Source organism: Lepisosteus platostomus, chromosome 11 (genome assembly GCF_059453375.1).
Source record: "Lepisosteus platostomus isolate fLepPlt1 chromosome 11, fLepPlt1.hap1, whole genome shotgun sequence".
NCBI classification, from domain to species: domain Eukaryota; kingdom Metazoa; phylum Chordata; class Actinopteri; order Semionotiformes; family Lepisosteidae; genus Lepisosteus; species Lepisosteus platostomus.
Genome location: NC_142621.1, coordinates 29,049,139 through 29,069,595, shown reverse-complemented (window position 1 = coordinate 29,069,595; position 20,457 = coordinate 29,049,139). Strand labels below are relative to the sequence as shown.

At 37.7% G+C, this 20,457-nt stretch overlaps 1 protein-coding gene across 17 annotated transcripts in view; it reads right to left on the bottom strand.

The window, feature by feature from the left end:
• Positions 1 to 20,457, bottom strand: part of lrrc7 (leucine rich repeat containing 7) — a 308,839-nt gene that overhangs the window by 93,065 nt on the left and 195,317 nt on the right. For all 17 annotated transcript variants that reach the window (XM_088599029.1, XM_088599032.1, XM_088599030.1 and 14 more), the window contains one exon: positions 421 to 623. In XM_088599029.1, the coding sequence (XP_088455155.1) occupies positions 421 to 609 (189 nt within the window). In that variant the 5' untranslated portion in view covers positions 610 to 623. The remainder of the gene's footprint in view (positions 1 to 420; positions 624 to 20,457) is intronic.

Genomic DNA, 20,457 nt, shown 5'->3' with positions numbered 1-20,457 from the left:
AGATCAATGCAAATGGGTGAACACTCCAAGACTGGAACTAAATTAGACTTCTGGCTTCCTTAATCACTTAATCTCTAGAAAACCTGTGGAAGTAGTTTTCCAGTTCTCCACTTGATCTGTTGTGTGGTGAGGTAGTGGTGCAGAAAGTTCTGCTTCTGCTTGTTGAAGTGCTGGATGAAGTGAGCCACTTTAAATATGTAAAGATCTTTGGGTTCCTAATGGATGAAAAACACTGTACAATATGTAAAGTATTATATCATTATTACAATATTTAGGGTTGTGGGTCTTTTTATGATAGCCTGAGAACTCATTATAGCCCATGGAAACAGTAGAGAAGTGCAGCTGAACAGGACCGAACCCCCCTCTCAGTTTATTACAGTCTCTTCCAGTGCCAGGGAAGCAGTCCCACACACACCCTACCTTGGGCAGTTCCTCGATCTGATTGGCATCCAGGTAGAGCTCCTCCAGCGTGCGCTCGAAGCTGAAGATCTCTTTCGGCACCTGCTGGAGGCTGCAGTGGGAGTAGTCAAGCACGGAGATGACCTCCTCCTCACCACGGAAACAGCGGCAGGGCACCAGGCGGCCAATGATCTTCCTCTTGGTTGTCATTTCCAGACACTGCACTGAGAAAGACAAGGGGAGGAGGGCAGATCTTTAGAGCCGCACACACACCTGTGTTCTTTCATTGATGCGCAGTCTTGCCCTCGGTTGTTTGGGCGTGGATATCTGCGGAGCAGACATCTTTTTTTTCGGTCTACTTCAGGCACAAAAATATTTTTCCGTGTGCTTGCAGTCTGTGGATGGTGCCCGAGTTACACTGATAGAAGTATCGTTTAAACTCTTTATTGGTTTGGGCTTCTCCCCTATCTTTCAGTTGAGTCAGGAAAAACACAAGAATAAATTTATATATCCATGCTAAACTGCTGTCATCACATTCTACCTTAATGGAACAAACTGAAATGCAATTACAAGTGCTGAATGACTGTAGATTACTTTTCACACCTTGTAACTGTACATACTGGATTTTCACATGGCCTTTCTAATTATAGTCAACTGCAATTGCCTTTTTGTATTCTGTAAAAAAACATTTTTAAAAATTCAGACTTTTCACCTGCATGATTATTTGGCTAATTTCACCATCTTGGGAAAATACATAAGAAAAAAATGCAGCTCCCAGTGTACATCAAAACATCAACCTTGCTTAATGATTCCCACGGTTTCTGCTTTTTAGGAAATGGACTCAGCTTTTTGGATTTTGCAACTTGTGTGCAGATTTATACTGTAGATACTGTTAAAAGATATGAATAGCGAATTTAAAGAAGATAATGTATCAAAAAATGGATGATAAAAGTATATGCTGATAGGTGCTAATTCTGTTTGAGGTACAGTAATTACAGACAGCATATCACTTTGCAAAAACATTTATATTCAGCATAGCATAGCTATTAATGCTGAATGTATCCCCAGAGAATGTATTCCACTGTACAATTAAGAACTTGCTGACATACAGTATACTGTACTTAACATATTTTAAGAATTATTAAAATGTTCATGCCATTGTTATTTCCAAGAATAAAAACTCAATAGACTCAGCATTATTATCAATGCAATATGACAACTTAATAATTGCCGATAAAATGCACAAAATCAACTAATCAACTGTTACTATGTGCCTAGATATTTGTGTAGAACTAAAATCACTACATTAGACGTAATTGAATTTATTATTGAAAAAGACAAATCTATTATAACTCTATCCAGTTATAAGAACATATTTAATTTACCAAGAAGGACTATTTTAAGCATTGATGAAGATTAAAATGCACAGTCAGATTTGCAAGATTGTAGGTTGTGAAAGAAAATGTTGCCATCTTAACAACATTATGCCGTTAATTACAGTATGTTGAAAATATTCACTTTTCAGATTTTTGCCCCAAAATAAAATGCTGTATTTACAGTATACTGTATGCATACAAAATGCAGCGATGATCTGAGACAGAGGAAAGCAACTGTAGTTTTCATTTGTCCTTTTTAGGTATACAGTAGCTTCAGAGACAAATGCAGGGCAGCATTTCTATTAAATCAAAATGTCCACCTCTTATGCTAATGCATACCGTAGATTACTATCATCACATTCAGTTCAGCAGCCACACCACAGTGTGCATTTCGAGGATGTACTTTAGAAACATTCTGCCCTTAGGCCCTAAGTCACAATGGGTTATCAAATTTCAGGAGGCTATATTAAAAGGGGAAAAGCACTTTTCATATTGCCAGATTTATTTGTCAAATATATAAATGTTTTTAGTTTTAGTTAGTTTTTTCATGTTCATGCAGTGCCAAAACAGTGAGAAGTCATTTTGTTAGTTTTTTATATTATAAGACATGTTTAAGAATTCAACACAGTGTTAGTCCATTGCCAAGGAAACTTCATGCAAATTGCTTTCAGATCATCAATATCATATTGACAGGATGCCTATTTACTAGATTTTGCACCAGATAATCACTGAATGTAATTGTCAGCATGGTCCACTAATTAAATCCTTTAATAATTACTATAGAAAATGTCGCTGTTGTCCAGTTCTGCAGATTCCCAGATTCCTATTTCTTTCCACAATAGCAGAAACATCAATTTTATTTGTACATCTGTGTTTGGCTTGGCTCACCAAATGGGGATTCCTTACGACACAAGAGTGCAATAAAATGAAAAAAAAATCAGAGCAGCTGTGCTTTCTCAAACTGCAAAATATATGCCAGTGACTTCTGATTCAGTTGAAATGAAATGCAAATCTAGGTCAGAGCTTTGCTTCTTTTTCCCAAATTGATGCACATAAAAATGGAGAAATACTTTTAAACCATGACATCTTATTCAGAAGAACACTAGTGCTTAATCAAGGGTAAAAATTGGGCATATTTGAAGTTCAATTAGGAATTTCTGTAGATCAAGGAAAACTGTTAAAATGTATAACTTCATTAGATTTCACTTGAAATATTATGCACAGTTTTGGTCATTATGTTATGATATTGCCAATCTGGAGACAGAACACAGTAGAACAACCAGGCATTATTCACGTCCTTAAGGAAAAGTCATAGTGAGACTAGGGGAACTGAATCTTTTACGCTTAAACCAGAGAAGACAATGTGGAGACTTGATTCAAGTACGCAAAATTCTGAAAGGCACCAAATGAGATGAACACTGAAACGGGAGACACTAATTTAGTTTATCTGGAGGATTGCTAGTCTGTAACCAACCTCCAAGATATGTACAGTACAGTAGATAAAATCTATTCTCCTTTTAGAAGGGGAAAGAACATTGAGTAGGTAGGGGAGTGAATACTCATGCAATCAGCCTATTTTAGTTTTTGATCTTTCTTTGTAGTTTTTGCTGACTTCACAAGAAATATTTAAGAAGTTGTGATAAAAATATTCACTTTTAAAACACATACATTACTTGGAATTCAACAGAATTGGACAGCATTGGAAAGGGGTGAACACTTTTGAACTGAGAAATTAACAAGATTTTGAGATCTTGGGATGATTTTCTTTTGGTGACTGTTCCATAATGGGCATGTAGAGATTAAGGTGTTTATTTTATTGTCATGACCTCCCTGCAGGGTGTGTGCAACTGAAGAGGTGAAATGACCTCTAGTCTACACCGCTAATGGAGGGGAGTCCCCATTACCTGTAAAAGCGCTTTGAGTGGAGTGTCCAGAAAAGCGCTATAGAAGTGTAAGCAATTATTATTATTACTCTCCTGCCTGCCTTGCATGGGTTGCAGAGGAGACAAGTTACTTGCAGCACCTGATTGCGATGAGAAGTCATTTCGCTTCAGGTGCTGCAGGTTATTTAAGCCCTGTTCAGTTTTTCCTCAGCAATCTGACATTGTGTTACCAGTCCCTGCCCTGCATTCCACCAGCCATCGTTTGCCAGCGGAGTTCTCCCAGCCTTCTTCCCGTTCCGCCTGAATGCTCCCTGTTTCCCATTTGATCCTGTTCCCTGCCTGGCTGGATTTTTCTCATCACCAGCCTCCATGGACCCCCGCTCAGGGAACCCGCCCTTCTCTGTGCTTGCCTCCACTGCTCCAGCCAGCTAGCTGCATGCAGCTGGCTCTCTGGCTGGTGGCAGCGCTGTGTGTTGCTGGGGGTTCCATGTGGAGGCTGCTCACCATCTGCATGCGCACTTCTGTTCCCCTGGAGTTGACGTCGCCCTGGATTGTCCTGCAGTGGGCATGGCTCCCTGGACCCCCTTGGTGGTGAGGTCTGCTGTTGCATCGGATTCACAGTCCTTGTGTGGTGACATTGCCGGCCGAGAGTCTGGCGGCTCAGCCCTGCGTGCTGGAGCTATGCACAGCTACTGGCTCTAGTGGGCTTCCCCTGCCTCACCAGCCTGCACTCCAGTCCTGTGGTTCTGCCTACCTGGACACCAGACTAGCCAGCTAACTGCTCGAGCATCCACCGACAGGACTCTGCTTCAGCCCGTCAGCCTCTCTGCCTGCCCCATATCCTGACCTGCCTCTGTGACTCTGGATTGGATCTGATCCTCAGTGGGTGCCGAGCGCACCACCCCAATCTGCCCTTACAGCACGAATTTGGCCTGGTCTCTGGCAAAGTCTTCCCTGAAGAGCACATGCTCTGATCAGCCCGGTGCCTGGCACACCTTCTGGTGGATAGCTCTGAGGACATGCACTGTGCTCTACGGAGCTCCAGGTGCAGACTAACCAGCCCTGCCCTGTCCCTGGTTTTCCTCCATTCACTTGTTCCTGTGAAGCAGAGTTCATTCTGGGAAGGTCAGGTCATTATCCCTGGACTTTGACACCCTTGGTCTTGGGTCTGTAACACCGCCTGGCCCACCCCCACCATCCTGGTAGGTAGCGCAGTGTAACAATTATGAAGAAGTGTAGGGGATATACTGTACATTGAACAAAATAAAACAACTCTGCACATTGAGAGGCAGAAAGTGTGGATGTTTCAGAAGTGTCAGTTCAGTTCCAGCATTGTCACAGGGCCACATTGGCAGCCTGAGAGAACTCCTGTAATTTTCCCCTACCGTCTTGTTTTCAATGGCCACTCCTTATCAGGGCTCAGGTACTTACTCTTACTGATCCAGAACGTATAGGTAACAGCGCAGACTTTATAAGCAGAAGGAATTTTAATTTTACTCAATGGGAGAAGTTTGATTACTTGACAGCAGAAGGACAATTTGTCAGGATAATAAAAAAAACTCTTCTGCTAAAGACAAATACTGCCCTGTCTTTTATTACAGGCTGCATTTTAATTAAGACCTGTGCAATGGCTCCTGACAGAGCTCAGCTGTGTTCACTCTCAGTCTGGGAGGAGTTCCATGTGCTGCCTTGTGCTTTTCAAAGACTCAGGAGTCAGAAGCTCTGCTGACTTGACTCTGTTGTTCCATCAGCTGCCTCGAGCCAAAACACAATAAATGTGAAATTAATCATACTCGGTGACATGGAAGAAGAAACAGGAAACACAAGAGCCGAGAGAAGAGAGAAGTGTTTTGCGGAGACTCGAAATCCCTTTCATATTGAAGAGGAGATAAGATAAAGTGGTTTATCTTCAGAAAAATAAACAGCTTAGCAATATTCATACCAGCTTTTCCTTGTCAGTTTTTTATTAATAAGATATAATTTTTGAACAAAATCTCTAAGATCTTGTTCTTCTTAAAACAATAACATCGGAAACTCCAAACAATTCCTCCAGTATATTCAAATTTTCTTGATTATCAAGTGTAAGCAAAGCTAAACGACACTGCTGCAAAAGGGCTATATGATATTCTATCACTATAATAATTTTGTTCATAGTTCAATGTGATTGAAACAGATTAAATTATTTGTTATTCCAAACTAAAATGCTACTAAAATAACTAACCAGATTTCTCTGCCCTAAAAGCTACTTTAAAACATGAATGTGACACGCACCAATATTACATACCGTATACAGGCTTCATGACACACCTTTTCAGCAATGATTTTCACAGCACCGCACATCATAAATCATTTCAATCAGCAATAACATGCTTTCTAAGAAGGTACTCGTGCAAAAAGAAAAATCCGATGGCACTCTAAATAGAATAGCAGTGTCAATTCTGCTCTGGTCCACATTGGAAGTGAGTCAGAGGCAGCACACAGCTTACAAAATGGAACTCACTGGAATCAAGCAAAGTACTGTGTTTTTCTGCACATGTGGAATCATGGCATGTAAAACCACACATGGAAAGTTATAGTTCTAATGTGTGTAAAAGGGGCTTGAAACATGCTTCAGATCCAATGTTTTTAAATATAAAGTATTCCAAATATATCAGTCTGCCATTGATCATAAGGCTACTCCTAATTCTGCCTTTCATCTTCCAGCTGGTGAAGATTTCACTCCTAAAACCAATTTCAAAATCTGCAATTTATCTCATAGATATTTAACTTATGTAATTTCACAACAGTACCTGGAACAATATTACATAAGAGACTTCATGGCAGCTGCTTTAATCACTAATCTAGCATAATTATAGCCATATTATGTTAAAAATAATAATTACAGCCTAATTAATGCAAATAATTATAAACTGTAAAACAAACATTTTCCCACTGCTTCAATGCTACATTATGTACAGTACTTCAACATTAACATATGAGAGAAGTTTGAGTTTCAAGATAAAGATTCATAAGGTATTCCAGAGAAAAGTGCAGGATTCAGAAAGGGATTTTGAAGGAAATCCATATTCCTTACCAGAGGTGGTTCTGTGTTGGGCAACTACATGCCCAGATGTCTACAGGATGTGCATCAAGAATATACAGTATGAAGCATTAAAATCTCATTTTAATGTCAAAATGTCACTTTTTTCATCCACAGGGAACTGTGATATGAGATACAACTTTCAGGTTAGAGAGAAATACTATATAACATGGCTGCACCTGTTTAAACAGCTGGATATTTTATTGGAGCAATCTGGATGGAGTATCTGTACAAGGGTATAACTGCAGGGCACCATCTAGGATTTGACCCCACAACCTGCCAGCTACAAGTGTAGAGCCCTAACCACCATTTCACCCTGCTGTCAACCACATCTACTAAAATCTGCTTATTAATATGTGAGAGCTCTTCGCTGCCATGAAGGGTCAGTACTGCTGCTGTGTCAAGCTTAAAGACAGTACTTTGACCTTTGGAAATGCCTCCTCTCCAGAGAGAAATCAGTGAAATTTCATTTTTAATTAACCAACCATCATACTTCAGCAGGAAATTTTCCAAGAAAGATTAATTCCATGGTTCAGCTATTTGCAGGCAACCGCATAAAAGACATAACCTCTCTGCTGCTATCCGGAAGCCTCCAGATCTGCACAGGGTGCTATGGAAACTGTGTGACGCAAGTGAAGACTCTGCAGAGATACTCAGCATTCGCAAGGAAGAGTCATACATTAAACTACATACAGTAAATGTCCTTCTTTTTTGCTTTACAATAAGATATATTGTCACATGCAGTTCAAATCAGATTGTGTTTAAAACAAAGCAATATGTAAAATGTTGAATTTGTAGGGAAAAAAATCATGCTGCACCTAATGTAATGATCTTAGGCTGCAGAAGGTAGCATAACAAGTGACCCACAATAAGTGGCCTAATGAAACTAAAGGAAAAATACACAACAGATCCAATTAATTAAGCTGTTGATGGACACTGCTTTTTCTTTTGTTATTGCTGTAAAGTAATTATTCACTGAAGAAGTAGAAGGGCAAAAGGGAGCCCTTATGGCTGCATATGCAAGAATAAGGTGAGAGAAATCCTGTCTGCAGAATTCCTTTGTCATTCCCAGGTAAGCATCTTTCCCTTGGAGGCTATAATAAGGAAGGGACAATATTGAAACTCACACAAAAACACCAAAATAACACAGGAAGGAAAGAAAGAATAAGTGACAAAAAGAAAGGAAATGGGGAGAGCTTATCAGAGCAAAGCTCTTACAAAAGGAGCAAGAGAGAAAATGAAGAGTGGACAGCTGAGCAAACTCAGAAGAAAAGACCTTGAACTCTACATAAAGGAAAATAAGTGGAGCATAGAAGTGGATTCCACAAAACAGGCTGAGCGATAGATACATGACTCTGGAGCAGGCCATTCAGTGTCTTCAGGAGTATTTCATGAGGGTCCCTGAGCTGTGACCTCATTTGATCTTGGAATCGTGATTGATTTGCCTTCATGAAAAGCGACTTACATTACATTTGTACATCTGGGCATTTTAATGTAGCAAACAGGGTTAAAGTATTGTACCTGGCTGAAGTGACTCAACTGGGATTTGAACCAAAAATGTCCGGTTCTATGTCCTATGTACAGCAGCCTTCCAAACCGCGGCTTAATATATATACAGCATGTGTGTCTGTGTACAGATAGCCTTTGTATTAAAATTAACATCGCAAACTAAGTGAAATTAACTCATTTTTCAGAACAAAATAACAATTTGTCAGATTCAGCTGTATACGTGTGTAATCTGTATTGTGTGTAATCTGCTTTGTGGTGCAGCTTTGTTATGGTGCAAAATGTTTTATTTAAGAGCTTCGGCATAGCAAAAATATCACATACCCTTTCAGAACGACTCAATTTTCAACATTTCAAACTGCTTTTGTCTTGTGTAGTTCTTAAAGAGACTGATGAAACTCAATATAGTTACTGATATCTCAGTGGTAAAGCACTGTATACGTTCATTAAAAATGAATGTTTATCCAACAATACAATTCCTCAGGGTCAACTAGCAGCCAGTGTCACACAAGCTGCTGGCACTGTCTATACACTGTTACCCAGGCAACCATCACTTAAATTGAGTTTTAATCTCCACAAGATTTTTTCTCACACTGCCAACACACAAAATTTATCCAACCATCTCCTTAAAAAAGACAGGTTTTTAGTTTTGCTAACACATATTGGTGACATGTGAAAACTAAGAAACAAACCCATAAAAATCTTTATTCAATTCTTTAACATCTTATAAACATGGTTGTAGTTTGTTGCAAATTAATACTAAAGAAAGTTTTAATACTAATTTTGGATTATAAAGCATACACTACAATATTTGATTTTATAGAACAAAGAGACAATTTTGTACCAGGAAGCCAAACTAATTCAATTTCACATTTAAAGAGGTCTCATGATACTTTTCTGATTTTAAATGAACCCAGTAACGTGATTTGCATCTGTGAATGAAACTGGGGGTAGACACCACAAAGGGAATAGGTTAAATCTAATTGTACAATCTAAATAACAGTCATCAATTTTTTTTCTTTATTCTGCTAGATAACCATTCAATCACCTGTTAAAAATAAATCAATTCATTAGTTTTTATCCTCCACAGTTCATATGAAAGAACACTCAACATCTAAATGACTTCAGCACAAAATACATTTAGAAGAGTATTCTTGAAGGTCATCGTATTTAAATCACCTTACATGACAGAGTTGCACAGTTAATTTCTCACAGATGAAGACGGACATGATTTCTCTGGCTAACTTTTGCATATATTCAAGATTACTGTAATTTATAGCATTGATTATAACTCATACATGTCAATGCTATGAAACACAATTGTACTAACAATCTAAACTAATAATAGCACATAGCTCTTATAACACTCCTTATATTTCAACTCATATACAATTATATTCTTCAAGCACTGCATGGAAAGCTGGAGAAACCACATCTTTCATCTGTACTGTACACAGAAATGATCTAAGCTGAAGGTAACTTAAGACAGCTGTTTACCTGCTTACTTTCACAGAGCATTTGGGGTTTTAAAACAGCTAAACATTCAGAATGCACTTTCAGACTTTTCTCTCCCCCTTCAGTATTGGATTTGAATCGTCTATTTTGATTTTACTTATTAAACCTTTTTTGATTAAACATTATTAAGTGCTTTGAACATGTTTTCAAAGTATTGCCATGATTGGTCTCTACCTAAATGTAAAATAAAAAAAATGTAAAATAAGTTTTGAAATCTTTATCTGTCTGACATTTCACCAGCTGTGAACTTTATCTTTGTGAACCTCTTTGGGTTTTCAACAAACATCTTGAATGTGCATAGTTTAGCTGGTTTACCAAAGCTACAGAGTTGCTATGGTGACACCTTCAAATGACCTGGAAGTTCCATGGGGTCTGAAATAGAGAGAAACAAGCTGTGATAATCTAGTTGTGACATGAAAGGAAACGAGAGTCCTATAAAACAACAATGAGACTTAAATAGGGGATTTTAACATACATTAAATGGGGCACCAGCTTTTAACTACAGCTCTGATGAAAGGAAATTAGGCTCTGCAGGCAGGTCTGTGTTCATGGGGAGAAAAATTAAAGAAGATTACAATCTGCAAAAAGAAACAGAATATGTGCAGCTAAATCAACAAATAAAAAGGGTAAAATATTGAGAGCTCAAAATTAATAAGAGTCCTCATGACATAATTTGCTTCCAATGGAATCAACAAAATAATAATAATTATAATTCCTTCAACTTACTGTATATAGCGCTTTTCTGGACACTCAAAGTGCTTTACAAGTAATGGGGATCCCCTCTACCACCACGTACAGCATCCACCATCAGCTATCAGTGGGGGGGAGGGCAGAGTGATGCTGTCAATTCTACTCTTTTTGAGAAACACCCTGGAATTTTTAGTGACCACAGAGAGTCACGACCTTGGTTTTACGTTTCTTCCAAAGGACGGCCTTTTTACAGTATAGTGTCCCCGTCACTATACTGGGGTATTAGGACCAACACAGACCACAGTGTGAGTGCCCCCTACTGGCCCCTCTAACACCTCTCCCAGCAGCAATCTAGGTACTGACCAGGCTCACACCTGCTTAGCTTCAGTGAGTTGCCAGTTGTGAGTTGCAGGATGATGCGGCTGCTGGCATCTGGCAAAGGCAACAATTTAGTATCTGCACGTTGAACTTCCCTTCAAGCAATGCATTGTACAAAAGAGAAAAATATAGTTTATCTTAACCAGATACCATATCCAGATATTGTTCACTTAGTACAGATGAAGAATCTGCTTGATACCAAAGACAGATCATTTTGATTTATCAGTGGTAAAGTTTCTATATCATAGTAAAGGTGAAGGTCTCTCAAATGTGCCATTCAGTGTTACCAATCAAAATATTGCCCATACATTTGGGTATGAAGTTTAATTAACTGTTGGATGCCAACATTTGTAGATGCACCTACAATATATGCAGTATACAGCAAAAGCAGGAATTAATTGCAGACAGAAGTCTTACAAAACTGGTTGTAAATGAAAAAGTGAAACTTAAATCACTTAAATAAGATTTTGGTCATCATCATGTTTTCACTCCAAGTGGCTGAGGCATATATTGTTCTGACTGGAGTTTTGAAAGATTTTATGAGCAATTTGCTACAAACTGTATTATTCTTATTTTAATTCTGTACATATACATTGTAGTAATTAGCTATAATGACACTTTTATGACTTCCCCTGACTTTGCAATTGTTCTGGTTTGTTTTGAACAGCAATGATATTAAGGGCCACTGCCAATAAGTTAATTTAATTGGGCTGTGGATGGAGTGATTAAGCAGGTGAAAAATAGTTGTATCAACACACTACTCCCAGGAATAATGCACTGCAAAACTCCAAACTTCTCTTAATCACATTATGCAATGTGATATACTTATTATGTAAATTATTGCAGGAGAACAAATCTTTTGGTAACATTAAAAATGTCATCAAGACATTTTCTTCTTGTGAGAAATGTTACCAAATCAGACATATTCTCCCTCTGTGATACTGAAAAACTGATGCACACTTTTGTCATATCAAAGTTTTCTGCTGATTATTGTACAGTAATTCATTATTCTCTGGTAACTTTGGTCACTATTTTCTAATGACTACAACTTATGCAAGATGCAGCAACATTTTTTAACTAAGACAACAAACGGAATTCCTTCGCTGAAAACTGTATAAAATCCTTACGTTGAAAATTCCTAAAGTGAATATGAAATCCCCATTACTGTACACACTAATACTTCCTATATGTTCTTCACATTTAAAAAGTCAACCAGTATTTATTTTTTACTTTAACATAGCCCTGAATCATCAAAGTAAGAACTCTGCTGCTTATGATAATTATCCCATTTACACTAATACAGTAATTATGTAAAACAGACAAGATAAAATAATGCAGATACACTGAGGACCTGTGTTGTAGGAAATCAGGCTCTGAAGATGGAAGATGGTGTCTTCCATTCGACTACGAAGGATGTACATCCGTTGCAGTGAAAATTTCTTTGTAACCTTACCTGGAGTAGGCAATTATTAAAAATGTAGCCTTCTTTGGACTACAAAAGGGACTTAGAAAGAAATCCTTGCTGTGGTACTGCATGCACTGTCTCAAACAGTTCGAAGATGGCAGCTTAGATGAGACAAGGCTACAAGCACTACTGGCAGAATGAGTGGGAGGGAGCTCTCAGTTGAACTTTCCACTTATTCTGACTTGGTAGAGTGTTTAAAAAATTCTGCCTGAGAAAACACAACCTCAAAGCCCTTACTGTTTTCCAAAGATCAAGGACTGTCATACCTTATTAATGACAACAAGTTGAACATATTGTTCTGCCACAATGTTATTCCCTCTATGACAGCATTCAGGGCTATTAAACCACTTCTTTGAGCTCTCTCTTCATTGCTCCATAAAGCGATCATGCTTTGCTCTGAGGAACATGCAGCAGAAGCTTTGCCTCTCTCTCTTCTACTGTTCTACTGTTATCTTATATGTGATTGAGAAAAGAATATAAAAGAGAACTAAGGGTCACTTTCCATTAATTTCCCAGCATTTCACCTTTGGCAGATTCAGCTTAAAGGAAAACGGTAGCTCTCAGTACCCATGTATTAAAACTAACTTGTCATCCCCTGCTTCTTTGTAGGACACGAAGCAAGGGTTATTCGGGTCAAAGGTAATATGCTCTCATGACTACATGATGGCTCCACACCATCAGGCAACATGTTCGTCCTCAATTAACACCTGATGAATAAGTACAGAGAAATAAGATGAGGGCATTGTTTTTTTTTTCTTTTCAATACAATAAAGACATAGGTAATTGTTTGTGTCTAGCAGACATCAGCTGTGCATCATATACAGTACCTGTCATCATATCTACAAGATTCAACAAGGAGTACATAATATAGATTAATAGAAAAAATACATTATTGGCAAAGAGAAAATATGAATCAAGGAATGATGAGTTTTAAAAACAGCAGTTAAAAAAGGAAAGTGTGAATGACTGATGAAACTAATGCTTCAAATTTGTTGTTGTAAGGAAATGGAGATATCTCTTTTCAGGATTCTTTTTTTTTCTGCAAAGAAACCCTTATTTATTTCCACTATTTAGAAAAAAAATAAATGCATAAATTGACCTTTTAGTGGAAACGCCTTCTGAGCTTCCACGTTTCTGCATTTTCCACTGGAACGACAAGCATATGTTGTTGCACACCTGTGACAATTCAAATGACCTTTCAGATATAAGTATTCTGTGTTATCATGGGGAAGTTAAAATGGTAATGGTTTATTTCAGTGTTGCTACATAATGGATTCATAAACCCTTCATAACTGCTACACAGGATGTTATAATTACATTCATAATGCTTTACAGGGACATGTGCAAATGACATAATATGTACATAAAGGGTCATGACATTCACTTAACAGTTTTTATCGTGGATCGTACCAAACACTAGAAATGATGCTAAAACCAATGACATTACTTTATATGCACACATTATGTCATTTGCTCATGACCCTGGAAAACATAATGCATGTGATTATACAATGTTGTGCAGCAGTTATGAAGGGATTATGAAGCCATTACGCAGCAACATTAAAAAAAAGCTTTAATGTTAAAATGAATGTTCCTGCATGACTGCACTGAACTCTGGAATGTTAGGAGGTCAGATGCATTTGCTTTTTTCAAGAATTAAATAATAAGATCAGAAAGCAGATGAAAAAGAGATAAGACTACATATACAGTATAGGTCTTCATGTAGTTACCTATACTGTATATGTAGTATAGTTCTCCCTAATGCAGTCTTTCAAGTTAGACAGCAAGTTAACATGATAGCAGTGCAAACAATAAAATATTTCAGCAGACGATAAGTTTGCCGAGAAGAACTCACTGGGCCTGAAGTTTCAGATTAGCAGATTGATACTTTCCGTCAGTTATTTGGAAAGCAACAGCCTTCAGCAGTGTAGTTCAATTCCCCAAAACTCATAAAACAATGAACCATTATAACAGCATTGCAGTTTAACCACATAGAACATCCAAGCAATAATATATTATATGATTTTAAGTTTACAAAACCAATAAGAGAGTGTGAGATTGACCAAAAGTGTACAGTCCATCACAGGCCTCAAGCCCAGGGAGAATTCTCCTAATTCTTGGCATTACTTCAGCAACAGGATGACACAAGAGATCAGAGCTGGGACTGCAAACAGCCAGAAAAGATACTGAAAAACCTCAGTCAGGTTTGAGAACAGATACTGATACTACTACATTCTATTGTCCAAGACTAAAGGAATAGTTTGCATACTGATTACAGTCAATGAAGAACTAATGTGTATAGAGATTGTACTCCACAACTAAATTGCCTGAATGGACATTTACCATGTTACATACAGCTAACTGTTAAGATGAAAAAAAATGTCTTAAGTAAAACGTACACTATACAAATTAAAGATACAAAAAACGAGCTGATTTTTGATAATTTCTGAATCAAATGTAAAAAGAATAAAAAAAACTGGCTATAAGTACTGTATTGAGACTGTTTGCTCATACTGTTACTGGGTCCCAACAAGAATGTGCTGAAGTAGATGAGATTTCAAAGAAGAACAGCTCCTTTATTCAAACTTACACAATAACAGCTATCCTCAGCCGGGCTGTCAAGCAGAGACTGAAGCTGCAGCAGAGGGGAGTAGGGTATCAATACAGATTCAGGTGAGAAAGGCTGGATCATGAGGATCTGTATTGGACAGTACCACTCTTAAATGATCAAATTTATTTATAAAGAGTTGAAGTCCTGAATAGCGGCTGGGTTATTATAGGACAGCTTAAATGACTAGCGGTATTGGCCAGCTGGACAATATTCACACCTGTAAGCTACCATACCTAACTGACTATATAGTATAAGTGTGGCTTGTGATCACTCCTTATTATTCAATGTTCTTTCTCACATTGTGTGTATGGAACCCACTCCAAGTCAAATCTTATCAAAACAACCACATGTACAATAATAATTACAATCAATGACCAGAAAAACCCGTTTGGCCTCCATGAGTAATGAATATTGTTTGATCTTGATATACCATGGCATGCATTCTGTAAGGTTTTGAAATATTTGACACACAGCTCTGAGGTTGTGATGTAACGGTGTGATGTAAAGGATCAAACTGCATTAGCTACCACTTGCACCAGTTCTGAATATAATTGATATTCGGCAATTGATCTAGCCAGGAAGAGTCATGCACACATGTAACTTATGCTCCTTAGTAGTACATTGCTTACCATCTTTTCATTTTGAAGGAACAAGTAAAGGTTTATTCTATGCTAAAAAGAGAAGAAAAGAAACACATTTTGGCCTTGGAGCTTTCTTCAGGTGTGTGGACAGGTGTGTTTCTTTTCTTCTCTTTTCAGCTTTGAACCTTTGCTACCTACTTGAATCTTTTCATTTAATGTGTTATCCAAATATTTTCGCTAGTAGGGGTACATTTCTGTAAATTAACACAAGTATAAAACACTAACTAGCCTTACTTACTTCAAAATGTGAGTTATGTTCATTAGAATGATGGACTGCCAATAGAGGGGAAGGCTAGTGCATGCATGTTTGACCCTGAGATAAGGGAGTTTCCAGTATCTCTTGGTTACCTGACCAAGTTTTTCTTTCCCCTCTAACTTTACATTTTGATGACGTGTAAAAAAATAGCAGTGAGAAATTAAAGATTAAAGCCATATAAATTTTCCCTATGCTGCTGACCACTCTATCAAGCAGCAGGGCCTTGACAGAGGGACGTAAGTATAGAGCCAATTGATAAGCAGAATTATGCTCTGTATTTTGGCATTGGCCCAGATGGAAGCTGAGCTGAGCCATTTGGAAACATTTTCCAATCAATAGCAGAGTTCGGTCAGCAGACAGTCACCATATACAGTGGCAGATGTGACATCATACAACAGCTTTACACATTGTGCTTGCGATTAAGAACACAGTCGCCTTCTGTCAAAGCTGCAGGTTTGTTCTTTGGGCAGGTGAAGAAAATTGAGGGCCATTCACATAAGGCGATAAGAGGGAAGCGACTGGCACAATAAATAACTCAGATGATAACACAGTCATTCATCTTCTTAAAGATCATTTTTACGTTGAAGCAAAAGAGATGAGATTGCTGAAAATGAGAATGTTTAGTCTTCATAATTTAAAACACAAAAAACTGAGTTCAAAGCTACAAAAACCTAAAACATAAATTACAATCATACTGACCACCGGTGTTGTTGTATGTAAGTAAATCTGTCCCATTTATGACTAACTATGGACTGGGCTTGTATTTACTTCACGAATGTGTGACTTTGATTGGGCCAATCAAACTAACTGGCATATAACTGGCAGGTGATGTCACACCCTCTACATCTAGAGGGCACTGCTACTCTGTCCTGTTCCTAGTTTCCCTGTGCTTTGCTTGACCATCCGGTGTGTCTTTGTGTGGGGCTATATATTTCCAAGTCACCATTTCCTCCTCGCTCAGCATTGAGGGTTCGGATGTCTTGAGACCGCCTAACCCCCCGTTTTGGGTCTTAGGGTCTTTTTTGCTGTCCTGGCCATTCCACGGCATACCCTTTCCGACATCTGTGACAGGTGAACAACCGACCAAAAGCTCATAAGTAAATTTGCACCATATCTTTTACCCAGCTTTTCTAAATGTATCGCTTGGTACTACAAGCAGAATGAAAGCAAGCCACCCAACTGTTTAAACAATGAATTTAATGTATTCAGCTCTTCGGATACTTGGAAGATTAAAAACATCCATTTACTGAAGGTAGCAGCCCTTTATTTCAAATAATAGTGTTAATTAACATAGTTGCATTGATTTAACAGTGGTTGTCAGATCCATTAAATATGTTGAAGCCTTCAATATGATCAATTCATATTCCCTCCTGCTCAAAATGGCACTGCCCCTAAAACACTTCTTCAAAAAGAGCCCTTTACTAAGCTCACTGATGTTTCAAATCTGAGTAATATCAATCAGAATTAAAAAACATTATCAACATTTGTATCAAAATAGTTATCAAAATTTAAAAATCATTTATCTAAGCTCTTTTAAGATAATTAATACAACCTACACATATTTTGGCTTTTTTTGTTGCTTGTAATATCATGTGTCATAATTGCTACTGTAGAGTATGTTGCCATTTCAGGGGTGTGTGCAGTAATTAATTACCCAAGGTCCTGTGTCTTTTGTTTTAAAGAGCCAAGGTTTTGCTTCGTCTCCAAGGGGACGAAGGCCACCACAGTGGGTAATGGCACATGCCTCATGCTGAAAACATGGAGAGTAGAAATATTTTTAGCTTCATTATTTTCCAAATCTTTTTTAAAGTATATTTCACCAGTTACATTGCTTTGTTCAGATACAGAGTTTGGCCAGGGCCTGATTTTGGTGTTTGTAGGCCCTGGGCACTTTCACTCTGAAATGTGCAAAACGAAGGGTAAAAGCCAATTGAATTACGTTAATTGACATAATGCACTTTAAACTATTCTAATGCTAAACCATGTGATAGATGGAGTGAGTCGAGCAACCATCACTTTGAAATTTCTAGCTTCTAGAACAGCCGCTAGATAGCGTACGATTATCGATTTGGAGCACCTAGAATCGATCGCAAGCATGTTGTTTCAGCTCGTTTTTCGTTAATCACTAGTGTTTCCCTTCTTTGTAGGCCCTTAAAATTTTGTAGTCCCTAGGCACTGTGCCTATAGTGCCTTATAGGAAATCCGGCACTGAGTTTGGCATCATGGAAAGTGCAATGATGCATCGTGTGTCTTGAACGACTGTACCAACAAATGGACTGATAGTTACACAGTATATTGGGCTTGGTTTTGTAATAGAGATTGATTTTCAATAATACTACATTTCTGGCTTCGTACTGATGGACTCTTGATACATCATTATAAATTTAATTGTTAGTCATTTGGCCCTTTGGCATGAAGGCAAAAGTTACTTTACTCATGTCCTAGGTGTACAAGAAATTACCCTCTATACTCAATCATCGACTGAGTGTATCTATATACTGTACTTAATCAATGATTGAACATTGCTTAACTCTCCTTCACAGAATTATTACAATGAATCATTGTGACGGAAAACAAGACAGGTGCTATAACTTTTAAATCGTGTTAATAAAACTCAAAGCAATATTGATTGCTATATTGTTTTGTAGATTAATTTGTTTCTCACGAGCCTTTTCTGAATTTCTTCTGTATATCTAATATTATTTTGAGTTTCTCTTCATTTGGTCAGGGAGAATCCTATTATAATCAGTTTGATATTCGGTATTTCACCCACAAATTATGTTTGAGGTTCAGGAAACTGCAGAATAACAGCAAGGAATACTGAAGACTTATTAACTTGCAGCTGAGAGGTGGAAACAAAGTATATCCTCTATATGATACAGACATTGGAAAATCTTACCCCAGTAAAATGAATGAAGTATGAAATCCTGTTTTTTTTTTGTTTTCTTCTCTCTGAGCCAGCCTGTTCACCCAAAGGTACAATTGCTTCTACAGTACTGTGAATACACTGATGTTTCATTTAACATCTCATTATTATTCAAATGTTTCATTTAACTCTTTATCTTACTAGAGGAGCTGCTCAGTAATGAATAGAAGCACCCTGGTATTACTATACAGGGAATCCCCAATGATAGCACTCTATGTCCTCGACATGGGCATAATAATGATGCAAAATATTAATTGGAAGACAGTGATTGGTAACAACTCTTCATACATTCTTTTTCTTGACCTTATGCTAACATAAGAAACAAAAAGTAACTCAGTTATTCCAAGTTAATCTTAAGGTAAGTCTTAAATTCTTATCGGCACTCATCAAACTGGATGTTTTGTGGTTATATTTCTATTTGCAGGAAGTTTCTATTTCTGGTACACATAACAAAAAACACCCTCGCTCTGTTAGAGCTCTGCTAGTTCTCTCAGAAGAGAAGGTTTTCCCATTAAAGCAAACATTTTCCTCATAGCATTTTCATGCTCCCGATAACTTAGGTGAAACATAGCCTGCAAAACCTATCATACAGTTATTAAAAGATGAATATACTGTATATGCATTAAAAAGTTACCTACAAAGTAGGTAATCTTTCACACTTATAACCATTCTCTTTTATTTATGACATTCTTCTCTGAAAAATAATGGTTGCATTCCTGAGATGTGAAGATATACAGTAGCATGTTATAAAATCAACACTATTCTGAGAAACACTCCATATGTGAAAAGTTAGGATTGTCAGGACAATAAGATCAATGCTTTTCCCTTTGCAAAAAAATAATCCATAAATTGATAATTGAAATTTGAGACAGCAAAGATTATCTTCAGTAATGACATACCTATTCCTGTCGGGCCTTTCAGAGCTACCCAAGAGTAATTTTGTGATTTATGAAACACATAACCATAAACTATTACCACCTAAAGAATTATGAACAGCTTTTATAAGTCACCTTTAAGAGCCGCTCATTCAAAATCTGTCTTTTAGTATATAATCTGTTCCTAGTCAACGTACTGCATTATATTAATACATTTCTGTTAGAATTTACTGCCATTTGCCATCATACATCATACAGCTGTTCTGCATCTGAGGGTGGAAAATGGAAGTTGGAACACAAGTTAAATGTAATATGTTATGCAAACCTACCTTTAAGAGAATTTAAAACGGGAGGGAGGAGATGAAAACAATGACTACAAAATCACTGATGGCTATTTTCCCCTTTCTTTTTCTGTACTGCCTTTGGTCTTACTGCTTCTGAACATTCAGTGCCTTCCATGCATTTTCACCTCCACTTCCACTGCCTACTAGTTCAAACTAAAACAAACATATCTTACAAAAGCTTTCAACCACAGTATACAGCACCTTTCTTATAGCCTGACTTCATTATGCCGGATTCATTTTCAAGTATTTTTCAACGATCTAGAAGTTCCTCCTTCTAATGACACCAGCTGGCAGTGGACATTTTGGAGCAGTGGGACAGATGGGTATGGAGTGGGCATCACCGCAAAAATGACAAATGTGCAGAGAGGGGCATTCCTTAGCTGAAAAGGAAGGATGGTTCAGATTTGTATGAATTTGTTCAGACTGAAAAAATGTAGTTGGGCATCCACATTTGTCCGAAGATGAGGAACGAGATGGAAGAACATAAGAATGAAGAGAAGCGGGGAAGGAAGG